Below are 19,382 nucleotides of genomic sequence, written 5' to 3'. Positions count from 1 at the left end.
TTTCTAGCAGCTGCAAAGATCAAATTCAAAGTCCTACATTGCCTTAATGTTATGTATACATTATAGTCCTATATTGCAGCGTGAGCACAGAATATTAAGTCAGAGCATTCAGTTTGCAGGAAATTTTTTAGGCAAAGCTAAGATGAAGAACAAGCATGGGAACCCCACTGAAACTGAAGAAGTGCAGCCTGTGTAGGGTTTTTTTAGGGGAGGGATCCCCAAATCAATATCCCCATCATGTTATCAATATCCCCTTCATGCTATCAATATTCTCTTTCTATTAGAAGTCCAAGTGGTAAGAAATAGATTTTGAAGGAGCTCTACAGGTAGTCCTTGACCACAATAGAGCCCAAAATTTCTGTTGCTAAGTGAGATATTTGTTAAGTATATTTTGCTCCATTTTACAACCTTTCCTGCCACCGTTGTTAAGTGAATCACTGAACTTGTTAACTTAGTAAACAGGGTTATTAAGGGAATCTGGATTCCCCATTGATTCTGCTTGTCAGAAGGTTGCAAAAGGGGCTCACGTGACCCCAGGACACTGCAACCGTCATAAATATGAGTCAGTTGCCAAGCATTTGAATTCTGATCACATGACTATGGGATGCTGTAATGGTTGTAAGTGTGAAAAATGATCATAAGTCATTTTTTTCAGTGACGTTGTAACTTTGAACACTCACTAAATGAACTTTCATAAGACGAGGAGTACCTGTATTGTTTCATGTTAGGGCAGGGGTGTCAAACTCAAGGCCCGGGGGCTGGATCCGGCCCATGGGGTGCTTAGATCTGGTCCAGAGGGCCTTCCTGGAAACAGCAAAGGACCAGCCTGCGGTACCTCTGCCAATGAAAATGGAGCTTGGGAGGGCCACGGGTCGCCCTCCCAAGCTCTGTTTTCAGTGGCAAAGGGTTGCAGGAAGCCGTCGCAGCCGAAAACAGAGAGCCTGTTTTCACAGGCAAAGCGCTCAGGCCACCACAGGTACCCCTGACATGACTGATGTTGAGCTGGCCATGCCCCCCTGTTCTCCCCCCCCCCAAGGTCAAACATAACCCTGATGCGGTCCACAATGAAATTGAGTTTGACATCCTTATGATAGGGCAACCCAAATATGGGCTTGAATGCATCCAGGGTGACGGGCAATTAAGAATCACTAGTTATGCATTCTAAGAAGCAGGAGAGCCTCCACATTGAGAAATAGTTGATATAACCTCTTATGAGCAAATTGTTTACCATATGCAGAGTAAATTACAATCAGCTTTAAGGTTTGTTTTGCAAGGAGGCAGCTTCATGCAATATTCCTTTGCCTGTAAGTTATGAGAGACTCTGAAATTGGCTCCGCTAAAAGCTCAAACAGAGAAGGGGGTACTTGCACCTGGCTTTGGAGAAATGAGTTGAAATACGTTAAAAAGGGAGACTTGGCTGACAGATCATTATTAATTTAGAGAGTGCCATAGCAGCTGCCATACTAATGCACTCAAATAATAGACAAGGCAAGAAGGGATATGAGAGAGCCCGGAACTGAAAAAGGGGTCTTCACCCTCATTAAGCCGCTTTGCAGAAGCCTGGCAATTGGAATGCTGGAGAAAGACGGCGGGTTCGTAAGAGGAGCCTTACAATCCCCAAAGAAAATAAATTTAATCTCATTAATTAACTGGATTAAAAACGATAGAAATAGATTTGATTGCTTGCATTCAGGACACATATATTCTTAAACAACTTAGTGCAACTGTAAACTAACTTAACCCTCTTTTTGTTGCTAGTAATCATTATTTGCGCAGCATTTTTAGCTGATTGCAAACTTTATTTTTTAGTGTATTCTTGAGAAACTAATTCGAATTGAAATACCAAGGATGTGAAAATAAATAAGAGTGCACAAGTTGCTTATAAGCCCTATAGCAAAAAAGGAACCAAACCCAGATTGGGGCCAGACAGATATAAACAATAGCTTCTTTATAATCTTGAGCTATGGTGGTACAGTGGTTAGAGTGCACTACTGCAGGCTACTTCTGCTGCCTGCCAGCTGCCTGCAATTTGGCAGTTCAAATCTCACCAGGCTCAAGGTTGACTCAGCCTTCCATCCTTCCGAGGTGGGTAAAATGAGAACCCAGATTGTTGGGGGCAATATGCTGACGCTGTAAACTGCTTAGAGAGAGCTGTAAAGCACTGTAAAGTGGTATATAAGTTTAAGTGCTATTGCTATTGCTATATTTGACACTGTCAGTGCAATTCACTGCCATTACATGTATGGATGAGCAATAAGGTAAGGTAAACAATACTTGGAAACTGAGTATTTAATAATCCTAATAAAATGATCCTTCATATTTTATCAATTTACTTGATCAGTTTACATTTATATCAATTTACTTCCAAGGAGATCAGAATAGTGTAGATATAATCAAAATGGCATATAGCATTATCCAATTTATTTACAAGTATCGATTCTCTATTTCAGTTATATAATATGAATATTTTAGGATGAATACAAAAATATATAATATGTGGGAGCCTAACTGGTCACCTAACTTTGTTTTTAATCAGATTTCTCTTTTATGTTTCTCTACTATTTTTAATTTAAAAAAATCTAATAATAATATTGTCTATAAACATAAAAAAGTTACCCTTGAATAAAATGTTTTGAATATTATTAATATAATCCATGGAAAAAGTGATGCCTTTTGTTTGAAAAAAAAGTAGATCTCAGGTAGCATCATTTCACTTTGTTGGGATAAATTGTATCCAAGTGTAAATATATAGGTACCGTATGTTCTTTTGCTTTCAGCTATAAGAGCTGATTCGCCATATGTGTATGTATGACATTTCTGTGCATACTATGCCAGTTCTAATTAAATCACAACTTTAAGGATATAGTCATACAAGACAACTTTATCTAGTATAACTTCCTAAAGTTAGGACAGTGGTAAAAGCCTTGATAGTATAGTGGTCTAAGCACCCTGTTATTAACACAGCTGCCTGCAATTTACTGCTGGTTCGAATCTCTCCAAGGCTCAAGGTTGACTCAGCCTTCCATCCTTTCTAAGGTAGGTGAAATGAGGACCCAGTTTGTGGGGGCAATAAGCTGACTTTGTATAAATATACAAAAGTATGAAGGCTATTGCTTAACGCATTGTAAGCCGCCCTGAGTCTCCGGAGAAGGGCGGCATATAAATCAATTTTTTAAAAAAAAGAAAGAAAGAGGAGAAACACTCACCTTGCATCCACTGATAATATCATGACCCCAGTGATTTGGTACACATTTTTCACATCTGTTTCCTGTAGTATTGGGAGGGCAGATGCAACGGCCAGTATGTGGGTCACAATTATTGCCAAGATGGGAACACTGACAAGCTTCATGGAAGAAGATTAAGAAAGACAAAGACAAGCATTTTAAAACATGGAATACATTACTCTACATATACTGCAGAGAATAATTTTCGGCATTTGATACTATATTATCTGTGAATGTTTATCCAATCATGGGCCAGTAAAATAATAAATCAGTGACATGCCATATGGTCATGGTGAGTATTGTTCCGGAAGAAAGAAGAACAAAGAAGCGGATTTATATTTGAGTTATTGTTCAAAATACAGCTCCAGAAGCATTAACATTTAATAATTTTGAACCTAGCTCTCATTGAGGACATTTGTGGCATGAAAGAGAGGAGCTACAGATAGACCTTGACTTATGATCACAATTCACCCCAAAATTTCTGTTGCTAAGTGAATTTTGTTCCATTTTACGACCTTTCTTGCCCTACTTGTTAAGTGAGTCACTGCAGTTGTTAAGTTAGTAACACGGTTGTTAACTGAATCTGGCTTTCCCATGGACTTTGCTTGTAAGAAGATTGCAAAAGGTGATTTCGTAACTCTGGAACACTGCAACTGTCATAAATAAGAGTCAGCTGCCAAGTGTCTGTGCACGTTTCGTCATGCTCTCAAAACTTTTTTATTTCAGCAGGCTGGCCTGGCCTAACTCTCCTCTTTTAAATTTTTAATTCATGTGATTTTATAAATTGGGTGTTTTAATCTGTGTTTCGGCCAAAATATTTAATAGTTTTAAGGGATTTTTTAATATTTGTATTATCTGTATTTTATCTTGGCTGTTCACCGCCCTGAGTCCTTCGGGAGTAGGGCGGTATAGAAATTTGATAAATAAATAAATAAATAAATAAATAAATAAATAAATAAATAAATAAATAAATAAATAGACAAACAAACAAACAAACAAACAAACAAATAAATCTGAATTTTGATCATGTGATCATGGAGATACTGCAGTGGTCTTAAGTGTGAAAAATGGTCATAAGTCACTTTGTGTCAAGTATTTGCAAGCCATTGGCACATGTGTCATATAGACACCAGTGGAAGCAGAGAATGTCTCCACCCCTATGTGGAAAGGAGGGGCTTACCCTGAGTATAAAACCCCCTCCAACCTTTTCCACCTCACTCTCTCCATCTCTCTTTTTTCATGTTTGTTCAGTGCCATTGTAACTTTGAATGGTCACTAAGCAAACTGTTGTAAGTCAAGGGCTACTTGTATTGGTTCAGAACTTTCCTGTCTGCAGGATTCTAAGGTTCTTTCCTTCATTCCATTTCCTACAGAAAGAGTCCTTTCTTCTTTTCTTTTCCCCCTCATTAGAGAAGCCGGCTTTCTATCTTAGCATGTGACTTCCTTAAGATACCTTTGGGAACTTAAGCAATTATTTCTATATACCCTTAATGGGCTTTGTTAATCACACACTTAGGGATATATTCCCCAGGGAATGAACTTCAACCAGGGTTATTTTATTCCCCCCACTCAACAGTTGAATAGATGTCTACTTCTTATTCCAAATAGCAACTTTTCGGAAATAAGAGAACATAAAACCTGCTATTCTTAGCATGCTAGCCGTTCATTTACCTTTTTTCTTAGAATGAATGAAATATAAAGAATAGTAATTCTGTTTTAAATATTTGCCAAGTAAGCAGACAACAAACCTATATCTTTGTGCTTAGCAAGAATCCCATAATAGCTAATAAGGAATAATTCTAAATAACTGCAAACCAACTGTAGAATTGGTTTGATGTTAAAAAAAAAAACCCGACCAAAATTATTATCTTAGGTTGGAAGCCATTATTTATTGTACTTTTGTCTTGTTATGGAGTTTTAACTGGGCAATGTATTAATCTGTGAGGAAGAATCGGGGAAAAATAATGGACAGATAATATTTTAAAATTGTCCACCAATTCTGCAGAGTTAATCCAATTCTCTCTTTTCTCAATCCTTAAATCATATTTGTTTCTGCAAGATATAACAGTTTGAATCATCAGTCTCCACAGTTTTATATATTTAAATTGGGATACCAGGCACTATTTCATGACTGAAAACGCAATTAACTTTAAAAATAAAATTCCACATGTAAACTCATTATCAGAGTGGTCTTCACTGAATAAAGAATCCCTACTTAGTTCTAATCTCAAATGCATATTTTTCAAGGCTATTGGCATTAATATAACTGTAAATTTCTCTGTGAAAATAAGATACCCATGATGGCTCTGTCTTGCACAAATCATTGGGACAAATCATTGAGTGGTAGGAAATTTAGATTTAGGGCTTTTAGATTTTCACATCAGGTACAACAATAAAAGTTGAGTCTTCAAAAACCCAATTCTGTTAACTCCAACCTAATTAAATAATAGCAGAAGATTTACACATTCAAAGTGGCTACATATTTTAATTTGTAAATTATATCCATTCCTATCTGCCTATTGCACAACACAGGAATAGGAATATATCACACATATACATAAACATACACCGAGGAGCCATATTGGTGTAGGCACCAGGCTAGAAACCAAGAAATGGTAAGTTCTAGTTCTACCTTAGGCATGAAAGGTAGCTGGTGAATTTGGGCCAGTCACTCTTTCTCAGTGCGCAATGTCAGGCTCAGGTGACAAGCTAGTCAGTCAATTCCTGACCAATGGCTCAATATTTGGTTGATCTGAAAAAATTGGACCCTGCACATCCATGAAAATGGTAGGAAGATATACATGCACACATATACACATACAAACACATAGATATATATTTATTTATTTAGATAATTTATATGGCCGCCCACTTACACACACCACTTACAATCAATCAATCAATTCAATTCAATTCAATCAAACAATCAATCAGAATAGAGTTGGGGGTTTTCTAGTCCAACCCCTTGCTCTAACAGGAAACCCTATACCAGTGTTGGCGAACCTTTTTGGCACCGAGTGCCGAAATGGGAGTGTGCACGCATGTGCGGGAGCACTGGAAAACGGAAGAGCAGTTTCCTGCTGCGCATGCATACGTCTGGGAGCTAAGCTTCTGGTTTCCGGCATGCACATGTGTACTGGTCACCTGGGCTTCCGGTTTCTGGCATGCATGTGCGCATGAAGACCAGCTGGCCGGCACGCATATGCATGCTGGAAATTGGAAGCTCAGCTTCCCAATGCATGCATGTGCACCAGGGAACTGCTCTTCCGGTTTCTGGGACTCCCATGTGCGTGAAGATCAGCTGGCTGGCACGCTGGAACCTAGAAGAGCAACAGGCGATGGCTGGTGTGCCCAGAAAGATGGCTCTGTGTGCCACTTTCGGCACGCCTACCATAGGTTCGCCATCATGCCCCTAAACCATTTCAGACAGGTGGCTGTCCAGTCTTTTTTTAAAAAAACTTCCTGTGATTAAGCACCTATAACTTCTGATGGCAAACTGTTCCACTGGTTAATTGTCCTCACTGTTAGGAAATTTCTCCTTAATTCCAGGTTGCTTCTCTTTTTGAGTGGTTTTCATCCATTGTTTCATGTCTTGCCATCTGGTGCTTTGGAAAATAAGTTGACTCCCTCTTCTTTGCGGCAGCCTCTCAAATAATGGAATACTGCTATCATGTCATCCCTAGCCCTTCTTTTCTCTAGACTGGCCATACCTAATTCTTGCAACTGTTCTTCATATGTTTTTGTCTCTAGGCCCTTAATCATCCTTTTTGATTAAGGACATCATTTTTGTCTCCAAGCCTTTAGTTGCTCTTCTTTGCACTTTTTCCAAAGTTTCAACATCTTTTTTGTAATGAGGTGACCAGTTGTGTGGTCTTACATACACATACTCACTCACACATACTCAGAGAGAGAGAGAGAGAGAGAGAGAGAGAGAGAGAGAGAGAGAGAGAGAAGCACCATAGAGCACCAAGGATCCCACAGATTTTCCTCTACTAGACACAAACATGACCAATGTAGTGATGAAATTTCCCAGAGTTAGTTCCTGAGCCAGCATGTGCTGTACACCTATACAATATATTGAAGAACCAATGTTATCATTTTCAAGTAATATCGTTAGTGCTACAACAAGCTGGGGGAAGACTGACATTAAAGTCCACATTTTTTTCCTTGCAAAGTAAAAATTGTACTTTGGCAGAGAAAACAAAGATAATCCTTGTGCACACAGTTTGACATAGATTTCGGGTCTTTTGCAAGAACATTTCTATACTAGGCTCAATATGTTTTCTATATTTAGCTTTCAGTATGGAGCTCATATTCATAATGTTTGCTCTGTTCATTATTTTACTTTAATTTTAATTTACTTTTTTTTAAAAAAATTGATTTATACGCCACCCTTCTCCGGAGACTCAGGGCGGCTTACAATGCGTTAAGCAATAGCCTTCATACTTTTATATATTTATGCAAAGTCAGCTTATTGCCCCCACAAACTGGGTCCTCATTTTACCTACCTTAGAAAGGATGGAAGGCTGAGTCAACCTTGAGCCTGGTGAGATTCGAACTTACAGTAATTGCAGACAGCTGGTATTAATCACAGTGCTTTTAGTCTGCTGAGCCACAGCCCCCTTTTTAAAGAAAATATTACCTTGCAAGATAAAACTAATTTTTTAAAAAAATTTCTTATTCTAGTTCATATAAAGGAAGCATAACAAGACTGGTTTTAAAATAAGCACAATTGTTTGAACTATTTCTCCTGATCAAATAGAGAACATCTAGGAATATACAATTATCAGACTCATTCAAGGACTTCTGTATGAACTTTATCAGAGTCCAAGGAATGTTTCTCAAAAGCATACATTGTTCACCAGGAAAGAAAATGGAAAAGATCAGGATGTTGCTGTTAGAACCTATTAGGACTGTGCCATTTTTGTCCATTTTGCAGAGAATAGTGGTACCTATTCTACTTATGATTATTTTTGCTTGTATGCTGATGCCCCATTTAATGCATCCATTAACCTTTAGTGCATCATTTATTTCCATACTATATCATATGAAAATAATAGAAGTTGATGAATCAAACATGATCATTCAAACAGTGACAAATGGTTATAGAAAGTTTTCATAACAAAAAAACCCCAGCTCTACAGACCTGCAAGTGCCGCAAAAATGACAAATCACTTGTGTGGTTCAATCTCCTTTTATGCTAAGCACTTTAATACTAGATTTATCATTTATTTTTCAATTCATGTGTTTCTTTTCAGTGAATCCAAGAAATGACCTTTATTCTTACCAAATGGCTTAGGACCTGGGTACTTACGAGACCGCCTTCTGCCACCGGCCAATACACTCCCATAGAGAGGGGCTCCTTAGGGTGCCGTCAGTCAAACAGTGTCGACTGGCGGCCCCCAGGGGGAGAGCCTTCTCTGTGGGGGCACTTGCCATTTGGAATGAGCTCCCCCCGGAGATACGGAGGATCCCGAATTTATGCACTTTCCGCCGTGCCCTCAAGACCTTTTTATTTCAACAGGCTGGCCTGGCCTAACTTCCTTTTAATTGTTAATTTTAAATTTGTTTTAAAACAATAGGGGTGTTTTAATCTGTGTGAACCAAATTATTTAATGTGTTTTTATATTGTTTTTTAAATTTTGTATTATGTGTGTTTTATCCTTTGGCTGTTCACCGCTCTGAGTCCTTCGGGAGTAGGGCGGTATATAAATCCAAAATAAAGTAAAGTAAAAAAAAATGCTGTCATGCTTGAACATTTACATGACAATAGACACACCTTTATAGGTCCACTCTTCCTTTACAACAGGGATGTCAAACTCGTGGCCCCTGGGCCGGATGTGTCACGTGCTGGCTATGCCCCTGCCCAGTTTAGTGAAGGGGGGAAAAGTCCCAATACATCACGTGACGCTGCCATGACGATGCGAGTTTGACACCCCTGCTTTATAATGGCTCTACAAGAATTGAGTCATGGTTCTGAATATAATCTTCAGAAATCTTAAAACGCTTTTATCTCACCAACAAAATTTGCTTTCCACTAGTTAACAGAAGGATCACACTAAGTTCTCCCTCAATAGCCTTGAGGCTACTGTCAACCTTCAGAGTAATGAGGAGGACTCTCATTACTCAGTGTTACAACAAAAAACTGGACATACAACAATTTGAATAGGGGGAGTCCTATTTTATGTTTTGAAGACAGACCAGAGTCTATCAGGTCAGAGTACCAGACATGTTCAGCCAAGGTTTAATTTAGATTGCAGTCATATATGCAAGGGAGAGAAGGTCCCATTTAATTCAATTTTATTTAATTCTGAGTAGGCATGCAGAAAACCAGGCTCCTTGTTTAATAAGATAGCTTTCCATCCATATGTATTTGTCAATAAACATCACTGAAAATAACATATGGCTGAGCATATAGGATTGTGCTCTAAATACAGATCCACGGATTAGTTTAATTCTGATGTATGTCAGATTCATTTGTGAAGCTTATTTTGTTTTGTTTTTTTTTTTAGTTTCTCAATTGGGTACATTTTTAAAAAGCAAAAAATTAATTTCTCCTAATGCTTGCATTTATTTTAATGAAAAGAAGGACTAGGGTGACTAAGAAGGGTGACATCATGATAGCTGTGTACTATTGCAATATTTGAAAGGCTGCCACAAAGAAGAGGGGGTCAACTTATTTTCCAAAGCACCAGAAGGCAAGACAAGAAACAATGGATGGAAACTAATAAGGAGAGAAGCAACCTAGAACTAAGGAGAAGTTTCCTGATAATTAGAACAATTAATCAGTGGAACAACTTGCCTCCAGAAGTTTTGAATGCTTCAATACTGGAAGTTTTCAAGAAGTGATTGGACAACCATTTGTCTGAAATGGCATAGGATTTCCTGCCTGAGCAGGGGGTTGGACTAGAAGACCTCCAAGGTCCCTTCCAACTCTGTTATTCTCTAATTTTTATGCATACTTTTCCCAATATACTCAATTAATATTTTTTTCTTTATTACTTCATGTATTTTCTCTCATAAATTATATTTATTTTTTCAAAAAATCATTGATCCAGAACACATGCAGTTTTACATTATTTTAGCCAATGCATGCAGTTTGTATGAATTCTTTTAGCTGAGAGAGGCATTAAATATTGAAGAAAATGATTTAGGTGCATAATTATTCTTCTGTAAATTTAGAAGTTTGAAGAGCTGATCAATTTTCCTAAAGAAGATGTACCATGGCAAAATAATACCTTTCATGGGATGTACCATCGACAGATAACTGAGGTGGCTGACATTAGGAAATCCTACCAGTGGCTGGAAATGCCTGGACTAACAGATAGCACTGGATCATAGCAGCACAAGAACAAGCATTAAGCAGCCAATCTATAGGAACAGAGATCTGTCACATTAAACAGGACTCGAGGTGCGGACTGTGCAGAGAGACCTCAGAGACAATCCAAGACATAGTGGCAAGGTGTAAGATGCAGGAAGGAACATCATACGTGGCACAATGAACTAGCACGCATTGTGTACAGGAATATCTGCACAATGTATCGGCTATAACAAGGGTCCCCAACCTGTGGGCCATGGCCCAGTAACGGGCTGTGGGCTAATTGCCACCAGGCCATGGATAACTGGCCTGTGTGTGCACCTCTGCCCATGCACCCAGCTCCACTCACACAAGCATCACTGCAAACGTTGCAGGTGCTTGTGCACGCACGCACACATGCACTTACCCCTTCCACAAAATCATTTCCACTTTCCCTCCTCCCCCTGCTTTGGGCAACCAATGCAGAAAGGTTGGAGAACTCTGGACTAGAACCTCCCAAGTCGAGAAGGGAGATGTCACTGAAGGTTGTGGAGAATAAGAAGGCTAAGATCCTGTGTGACTTCCAGATCCAGATGGGCAGGCAGCTACTGTCCAATCAACTAAATATCAAGGCAGTAGACAAGGCCCAAACAATAGCAGTGATGATAAATGTGGTTGTGCCAAGTGACAGCATCTTCAGGAACAAGTATGAGGAACTGGAGTAATTCTAAGGCCTGAAGAAGGAACTAGAGAGGATGCAGAAAGCAAAGACCAAAGTGGTTGCAGCGCTAGTAGGAGCACTTGGGGCTGTGGCTTCTAAGCTGGGAGAGTGGCTCCAACAGATCCCAGGAACCACATCAAATCTCCCTGTCCAGAAGAGTGCAGTGTTGGGAACAGCTAATATCCTGCCCAATACTCTCAAGCTCCCAGACCTCCTGAGATGGAGGAAGCCACATACCACCCATAGAGATGAGGAAGGAATTTTTAAAATACAGTTACTCCTTTTCTTCTCTTTCCTCAGTTCATTCTTGCTGTTTTTTTTAATATATGTATTTTTAGTGCTTTGTCTAATAAAAGGATTTATAATCAGAATTTTAAAATGCATAACATATACATATATTAAAATTAGTAATTTAATATGCACTTGGATCCTTGGAAAAAGTTCTTTTCATCTTATGAGAGCACAACCCTTATTTGCTATTCATTAAATCACCACTGTCCACTTTGTTAACCTTTTTTATTTTCAATTTTTTTTGCTCTTTAATAAGGTAACTTGAAAAAAAAATTGTGTTAATGAACAAAAAAAAAGAAACAACAAATGAACAATTGAATGAGTTTTGAAGCACTTCTTTCAAATCAGTTTAGAAGGGTTCATCACGCCAATAATTATATTCTGAACTGAACATCAGCTAGAGATAGTTCCTATTACAATGTCTTAAGATCTAATTTCTTGAGCATCCTTAGTTCTAAAGTACGATCATACATCAGTAATATAGGTCAGCGCTGGATAAATATAGCAATTATTTTTAAATAATAACTCTAATATAAAGTGGACTTTTATTTTATTTTACAGTAGATATTAGAAAATGTAAACTGCCAAGGAAATAATTTCCGAGCAAAGGAAAAAATTTCAATGAATGGCATACTGTTAAGAATATTGAACATTATATTCAACATACTTAATGTAACTGCAGCATCTGAATTCTTTCAAAGGGAGCCCAAACTAATCATTCCTTGCTTAGACATTATGTTCTCCTTTCTATTCTACCTAACTCAGCAACCTGTGCATAGAATCATTATAGAACTCTTTCCATTGCTTATAACTTCTCATGCTCACATTTTGCCCTAAATAATACGATGTCTGCTTGATAGTTATATAGTTTAATAGGTTTTATTTGCTTTTAAAAATGTTATGATTGTCTTGCATGTCTGAAAATACTTTTTCCAAGTTTTAAAATAAAATTAAAAACTTTCTTATGTAAAACCAATTTTGCCTAGAGTTAAATTCCATAGTAAAAATGATGCCTATTGGAAGACTGTCTTGAAAAACCCTTCCCTTCCCACAAAGCTATTAGCTATTAAATGAAAACTTGATTATATACATACGGGTGCATCCTCCTTCCTCAAAACCATAAAATCCATGAGCACAGTGGTCACATTTCTTTCCTCCAACACCTGGTTGACAGTGGCATTGTCCGGTCTCATCACAGTCAAAAGATTTTGATCCAAATGAATTACAATTGCAAGGGAGACATCCTCTTGATGACTTCACACCAAAGGTACCAGACTGTCATAGTAGAGGCAGGAAAAATCAATTAGCAGAAATAAAAACAAGGAGATAGAAAAGAGGGAGGAACAAACAGATTTCAAAAAGCTACATAAAGGTAGAAAGGAATGACTTTACTTTTTTTTTTCTAACTTAGACAACCAAAATTAGAACAGATAAACACTGTCAGTTCCACTTATAGCCAAATGACGTCGCATTCATATTTTATATATTTTAAAGTTGTATACCTTCAGCCTAAAATACATTTGTAAATGTCGAAATATGAAATTCAAATCAATCCATTTTGAATTTTATGAACTCAAATATGTACATGAAGTCTCAATAATATATCTTCGTTAAATACCACAATGCAAAAGCATATCTCTTATTCTTTTTTTAAAGTTTCTGTTACAATAAGAACATTTTACAAAGATACCTGTATCTTATATAAAATGTTGCCTTTAAGGAGTTTGCAATAGCTCCTTGAGTTACTATTACAAGGATTCAATCAAAGCATAAACATATGCACCAGTCCACAGAATACATCAGACCCTTATTCTGCCTTAATTATGGGTCTGCTTGGCATCCTGATCATCCAGGTAAAGCCTGAATCTGTTTCTTGATAGGAAGCCAGGTTAAAATAATAAACATGCACATTTTATAGACATTTCTTCTTTTCAGTATACTGGGATGATTGCTATATTTAGCAGTGAGAGGAAAAGCTTCAGTGATGCAATTAAGGTTTAATTAAATACTCTTATCCTCTTATGTTACCCTCTTATCTCTTCTCATGATGCAGAAAAAGGCAAAAAAAGAAAAGAAGAGAAGAGAGAGAGAGAGAGGGAGAGAGAAACAAACCAACATCAAAGCTGAACACTCTCAAGAGTAATTCAGAATAACTCAATGAAGCCAGGCATAGTCAGCATGCAGTTTTTAAAAAAAATAGTTGGATGTTAAGTCCTGTTTAAAGGCTGAAAATAGGAAAATAAATTCCCTTTTAGAATAAAATTCTTTGCTACAAGATTCTGGTTCCCCTTGTGTGAATTTTCTTTTCAAATAAACCAATAATCCTAGAGGTCCACACACTTATGCCGTAAATAAACAATAAACAATAAACACACAAATACATGAGAGGGGAGGGAGGGAGGGAGGGAGGGAGAGAGAGAGAGAGAGAGAGAGAGAGAGAGAGAGAGAGAGAGAGAGAGAGAGGGTGCTTTGGATCATTTTCCTCAATAAATCAATGAACAAGTACAATGTTTTTGACTTATTTGTTTAATTGGATTCTCTTTATCTAGTTTTAGGACCTATATGGACAACAGATCACATTTTAAGTCATATTTATGGAGAACTGTTGAAAATCCAATTTTTAAAAATACCTCTGTATCTGTTGATAAAACTATGTTTTATCCACTGTGTTCACATGAAGGTAGTAAATAATCTAATAAATTTCATCTTCTCTTTAATACAGGTAGTCCTCAACTTACAACAGTTAATTTAGTGACTTTTCAAAGTAACAACGGCACTGAAAAACGTGACTTATGATTGTTTTTCACACTTATGACCGCTGCAGCATCCCCAAAGTCACATGATCAAAATTTGGATGGTTGGCAATTGGTTCATATTTATGACGGTTGTAGAGTCCCGGGGTCACTTGATCACCTTTTGTGATCTTCTGACATGCAAAATCAGTGGGGAAGCCAGATTCACTTAACTACCATGTTACTAACTTAATGACTGGAGTGATTCACTTGACAACTGTAGCAAAGGATGGTGGTAAAATGGGACAAAATTCACTTAACAAATGTCTCACTTAGCAACAGAAATGTTGGGCTCAATTGTGATCGTAAGTCAAGGACTACCTATCTAAAGGCTTCCTGCATTCAAAACAAGCTCAGTTCCAATGACGAATTTCAAGAAGTTTTGGAACTACAGCTAGAATAGCAGGTTCTCTCCATCCCACACGCATGATACAACCAGCATCTTCTAAAGTAAGGAGAGTTTCAAACAGAGTTTCACTGCAAAGTGAAACTGCAGGAAGAGATCTGCCATTCAAAATAGAAGACCAAGGAATTCCCTTGGGCACCTTTAAACTCTTGGTTTGGTATAAAGTAGTTGAAGGGATTGTGGCTCGTTGAGAAGAAATGCATTGTTTCTTTTAACGCAGATTCTGCTATGCCAGAAATATTGTTATTTCTGACTTGTAGCTCCCTATGCTTTAGAGCATCACTGCAAATGCTTTAAAAATATCATGCAGAAAAGCATATAAATGCATCTGGCAGTGAACAAACATGTCTGTTCATGTTACTTGTAGCAAAAGGTCAGCAGAAGCAATGGTTGCCTAAGGGAATCACAAGAATCTGCCTATATCTATGTACTGCAGGGGCAGATCAGATCAGGGAGTTCATTTAGGGTTCATCAGATTCCCTGTTCCACATCCCTTGAATTCTGCTACAATATTTTAACACGAAGATGTAAAATTAAATGGAAAGCTGACAAGCTGAAAAAGAAAACACCTGTCTCTATCACATTTTACTTACAAGAACATCTTATGTCTTACAAGATTCTACAGAAGTGTCTCTCAACTTTTATCAAGTGTCTGGAAAATTCTGAGAATTGAAGTCCACACACTTTCACATGGCCAAGGCTGAGAAACACTGTTCTAAAGCACTCTTTGGGGAGCATCTTAACAATGTGTGTGGTAATAAAATGACAACCATTTCATTATAATCTGTCAAATTTCTCAAAAGGAGGATATACCTCATTCATATTTTTTAAAGAAAAAAAAAGCATTGGATCACTTGAGAAAACTTTTATTATTTCTTTGTGTATTAATGGTGTTAACTTTATGACTAAAATTGGCTATAAAAAAGTAAAAGGTAAAGGTTCCCCTCGCACATATGTGCTAGTCGTTCCTGACTCTAGGGGGTGGTGCTCATTTCCGTTTCAAAGCCGAAGAGCCAGGGCTGTCCGAAGACGTCTCCGTGGTCATGTGGCCGGCATGACTAAATGCCAAAGGCACACGGAACGCTGTTACCTTCCCACCAAAGATGGTCCCTATTTTTCTACTTGTATTTTTTACGTGGTTTCGAACTGCTAGGTTGACAGAAGCTGGGACAAGTAACAGGAGCTCACCCCATTTCGTGCACTAGGGATTCGAACCGCTGAACTGCCGATCTTTTGATCGACAAGCTCAGCGTTTTAGCCACTGAGCCACCGCATCCCTTCAAACAATTGGCTATACTATATATTAATTTAAAAAGTACTGTTGTGGTGTATTTGTAGAAGGAATTCCTTAAGCATTTGGGTGGAGGCTCTGTTCCCAGAAGGTTATAATTCCATTATTATAATTTTCTCAGCCTTGTTTTGAAAGTTGACAAGACATTCATTTTCTTTTCAGGGTTTTGGATAGGTTGTCAGTGTAGTACTTCCCAGCACAAACACATGCCAAAATGCAATGCATGCGGAATGTATCATGTTTTATTACCACAGAAGAAGACTTGAAAGCACCCCTTGGACACCCACTTGCAGTGGGAGAGCCCCATCTTTGATGGGGTGCTTTTGTTTGTTGAGAGTTCGATGGCTTCCTTTTCCGGATATACACCTGCCTGCTCAGTTCACACCGTTTACCAGCAAATCCAGATTTACAAATACATCTCCCTGACACATCACAGTTCAAGGACATGGATCCTACTGGACTGCAGCCACACGGAATGCAGAACTGCTTTTCTGGAGCCCAAAAGTAAGTGGACTTTTGAAAAGGAAGAGGGGAGGAAAACAAGTTAAGAAGTGAATGTATACGAAATGTCAGAACAGTAGATAACATGAGAATAAAAGCCAGAAATACCAAAGATTTGTAGAGCTAAATCTCAGGCCCAATCATATTACTATTACAGCATATTTTCTATGCTAAAAGCATTGATTTTTTTACTTATAAAACCAAGCAAATGTTGCCATGAATGATTTCCAATAAGATTTGTTTTCATTTACATCACCTACAATAAGAGGCTTCCTTGAAATTTCAACATTTTGGCAGAGCTATTTGGCAAACATTAGTAAGAATTTTGGAAACCATATTTAAAAATTTTGTTTTTAAAGTTCTGAAATACTGATGATTCCTCCTTGCACTTCCAGCTGTTCAATTTTAAACAGCCATACAGGAGATGTGAACAAATATCTAGTAGAAACAAACATTGATATTCCCTAAAACACTCATGCTTTACAATTATCTCTAATTTCATAATTACTCTCTAAACTAATTTACCTGTTTATTAGCTCCAAGAAATACTTGGTTATTTGCTCTAGCTATTTTACAATATTCTATTCTAAATGCTTCAAGGCCGAATATCAAGAGCTTTAAGCATTTATATTTCATGAGGAAAAAAAATATAAGTACTGTATATCATTAGGATCAAGATGGATGTATTCTAGGCATCTTCACTGATGAGGAGCATATCAGTAATTTAATGTTAAATGCTTAATGAACTTTCTGCTCATCACTGTATTGTCAGGATTCAGAAAGGCATTGGAGTTATTCCTTATTCTTATTTCCTTATTTATTCTCTATTTTTGTATCCGGAAAAAGAAGATTAGATCGAATCATACGTTCTATATAGTATAAAGAGTTTAAACTTTAAAATCTTCTCAGCAAATATTTCCTAAGAGCATCCGATGAAAGGCATGTAAATACATTTTATATATACATAGAGATATATAGTATTTTATATATTGTGTATATCAAAATAGACATCTCCATGGCATAGTTCTGCTGAAAGTGCAAATATCTGCTTTTAACTCATATCACAGGTTCATGTCTGGAGAATCCAGGATGCTTACCATTGTTTGTATGGTTAGTTACAATACATAGAAAGGCCTTTGCTATAAAGAAAATATACATAAGATTGCACAGTTAGCACTTCCCTCCATCATAGTGCTTTATGGATGAATGGTATTCCATCTCAGAAAAAACAGAAAAGGTATTTTTATCACACCACAGAGAAAAATATATCTGCCCGTTCAGCTACTTGAACGTTTTAAAAAACAAGTAAACTCTTATGTCAATATTTTTAACAAAAATTATTCCTCGCCCTTTTGAGAGCACAGATAAAATAATCATGATATATTTATTTTGTTTTAGATTCTAAAAGTGGATAGATTTTATATAATTTATTTAGCAAACAGAAATGTTCCAGAAACACAATGAAGACTAAGATTTTAAGACTGAAAAGAAAGTAACACAATGTAACTTGCCATGTGTAAAAGTACCAGTGGCATTTTATGTATGTAGAAAAGTTCTTCTATTCCATAAAAGATGGAAAACAGAACAATTAAGTCTGCATCAGATTCTGGTGTCTTACCTTACACTGATTACACTGACGTCCCAGAACATTGGGCTTGCAATGACATTGTCCAGTCTTAGAGTCACAGACTTCTGAAAATGAGCCATTGATATTGCAGCTGCAGGCTTGAGGTAGACAAGAACAGGTTGGAATGAGACGATAATGAACATCCATAGCACACATACATTTCGTACTGTATACATAAAACATTTGCTGGCAATCTTTTGCAAGAGTTTAGTCATCTAGCTCCTGTAACATTTTAAATTATCTTACGCTAATGAACAGAAGGCTAGAAAAGATCAACTTCTGGAGCAGGGGATGTTCATAAATTAAAAATCAATTCCTGCTTTATGATTTACAGCCTGTCACCCAGCTAATCTCCATAGTTCTTATACAAGTAAAAGACTCTTAGAATACCTAGCAAGGGAATAAAGAGGAAAATTGTTTTCTGTCATTTATCATCTTTTAAAAGCCGAAGAAGCAGAACTAACCCGTAAAGACACAAATCTTCATTTACTGGTAGTCAAATTAAGTCAATAATCTGATCTATATGCAGACTAATGACATCTTTTGTGTCAGACTCTTTGATGGCTTTATAGTTTACTCAGTTTAATAAAGCAACCAGTTCAACATACATTCTTATTTTTCCTAAATTAGAGTGAAAGAAAAGAGGAACTGTCAAATAATACCAAAGTTCAAATACATTTTTCAACGTCAGAATTTGTAAGATGTTTGTACATCAGCTCCCAGAATTCTTCAACCATTATGCATGATAGTTGGGGAATTCTGGAAATTAAGACATCTTAAAATTGCTGAAGTTGAAAAACGCTAGTGTAGTACCTTTACATTCATGGTGGAAAATGACAGTTTGCACTGGCCTGACCTATGGATTTCCTCTTCAGTTCAAAAAACTGTAAAATATTATTTAAGTATTAAATGGAACATATATGACCATTCACTAAAGACCTTTTCACTTTACTTTTTGTCCCTTGAGTAGATTTAGTTCTCAGAATAAAGTGCTTCCTTATTAGCTTCAAGTAACATCTCATTCCAAATGTTGCTTATGCATATTATAAGAGACGGGGTTTCTTAAAATGAACTCTAAATATATTATCCCCTTAAAAAACTGACATTTGCTCTGGAAAGTAGTTTTTTCTACAGATAACACAATCTATCAATCAATCAGGATGTGGAATCAATTGTTTATTTATAGATCATTTAAAGATCTATAAATATAGATTATTTATAGTTTATTTATA

At 37.1% G+C, this 19,382-nt stretch overlaps 1 protein-coding gene across 8 annotated transcripts in view; it reads right to left on the bottom strand.

The window, feature by feature from the left end:
• LAMA2 (laminin subunit alpha 2) overlaps nucleotides 1–19,382 on the bottom strand; it is a 437,012-nt gene that overhangs the window by 149,855 nt on the left and 267,775 nt on the right. For 5 of the 8 annotated variants that reach the window (XM_060692226.2, XM_060692227.2, XM_087882795.1 and 2 more), the window contains 3 exons: nucleotides 18,142–18,248; nucleotides 12,628–12,808; nucleotides 3,207–3,343 (listed from right to left, as the gene is read on the bottom strand). In XM_060692226.2, coding sequence (XP_060548209.2) covers nucleotides 3,207–3,343; nucleotides 12,628–12,808; nucleotides 18,142–18,248 — 425 coding nt within the window. Of the gene's footprint in view, nucleotides 1–3,206; nucleotides 3,344–12,627; nucleotides 12,809–16,271; nucleotides 16,536–18,141; nucleotides 18,249–19,382 lie in introns of all 8 variants that reach the window. The other 3 variants (XM_087882793.1, XM_087882794.1, XM_087882799.1) reach the window with 1 other exon arrangement.

This window comes from Pantherophis guttatus, chromosome 1 (assembly GCF_059756535.1).
Source record: "Pantherophis guttatus breed Tessera chromosome 1, ASM5975653v1, whole genome shotgun sequence".
In the NCBI taxonomy this organism is placed as follows: domain Eukaryota; kingdom Metazoa; phylum Chordata; class Lepidosauria; order Squamata; family Colubridae; genus Pantherophis; species Pantherophis guttatus.
The sequence above is the reverse complement of the archived record's forward strand: the minus strand, read 5'-3'. Positions and strand labels throughout refer to the sequence as shown.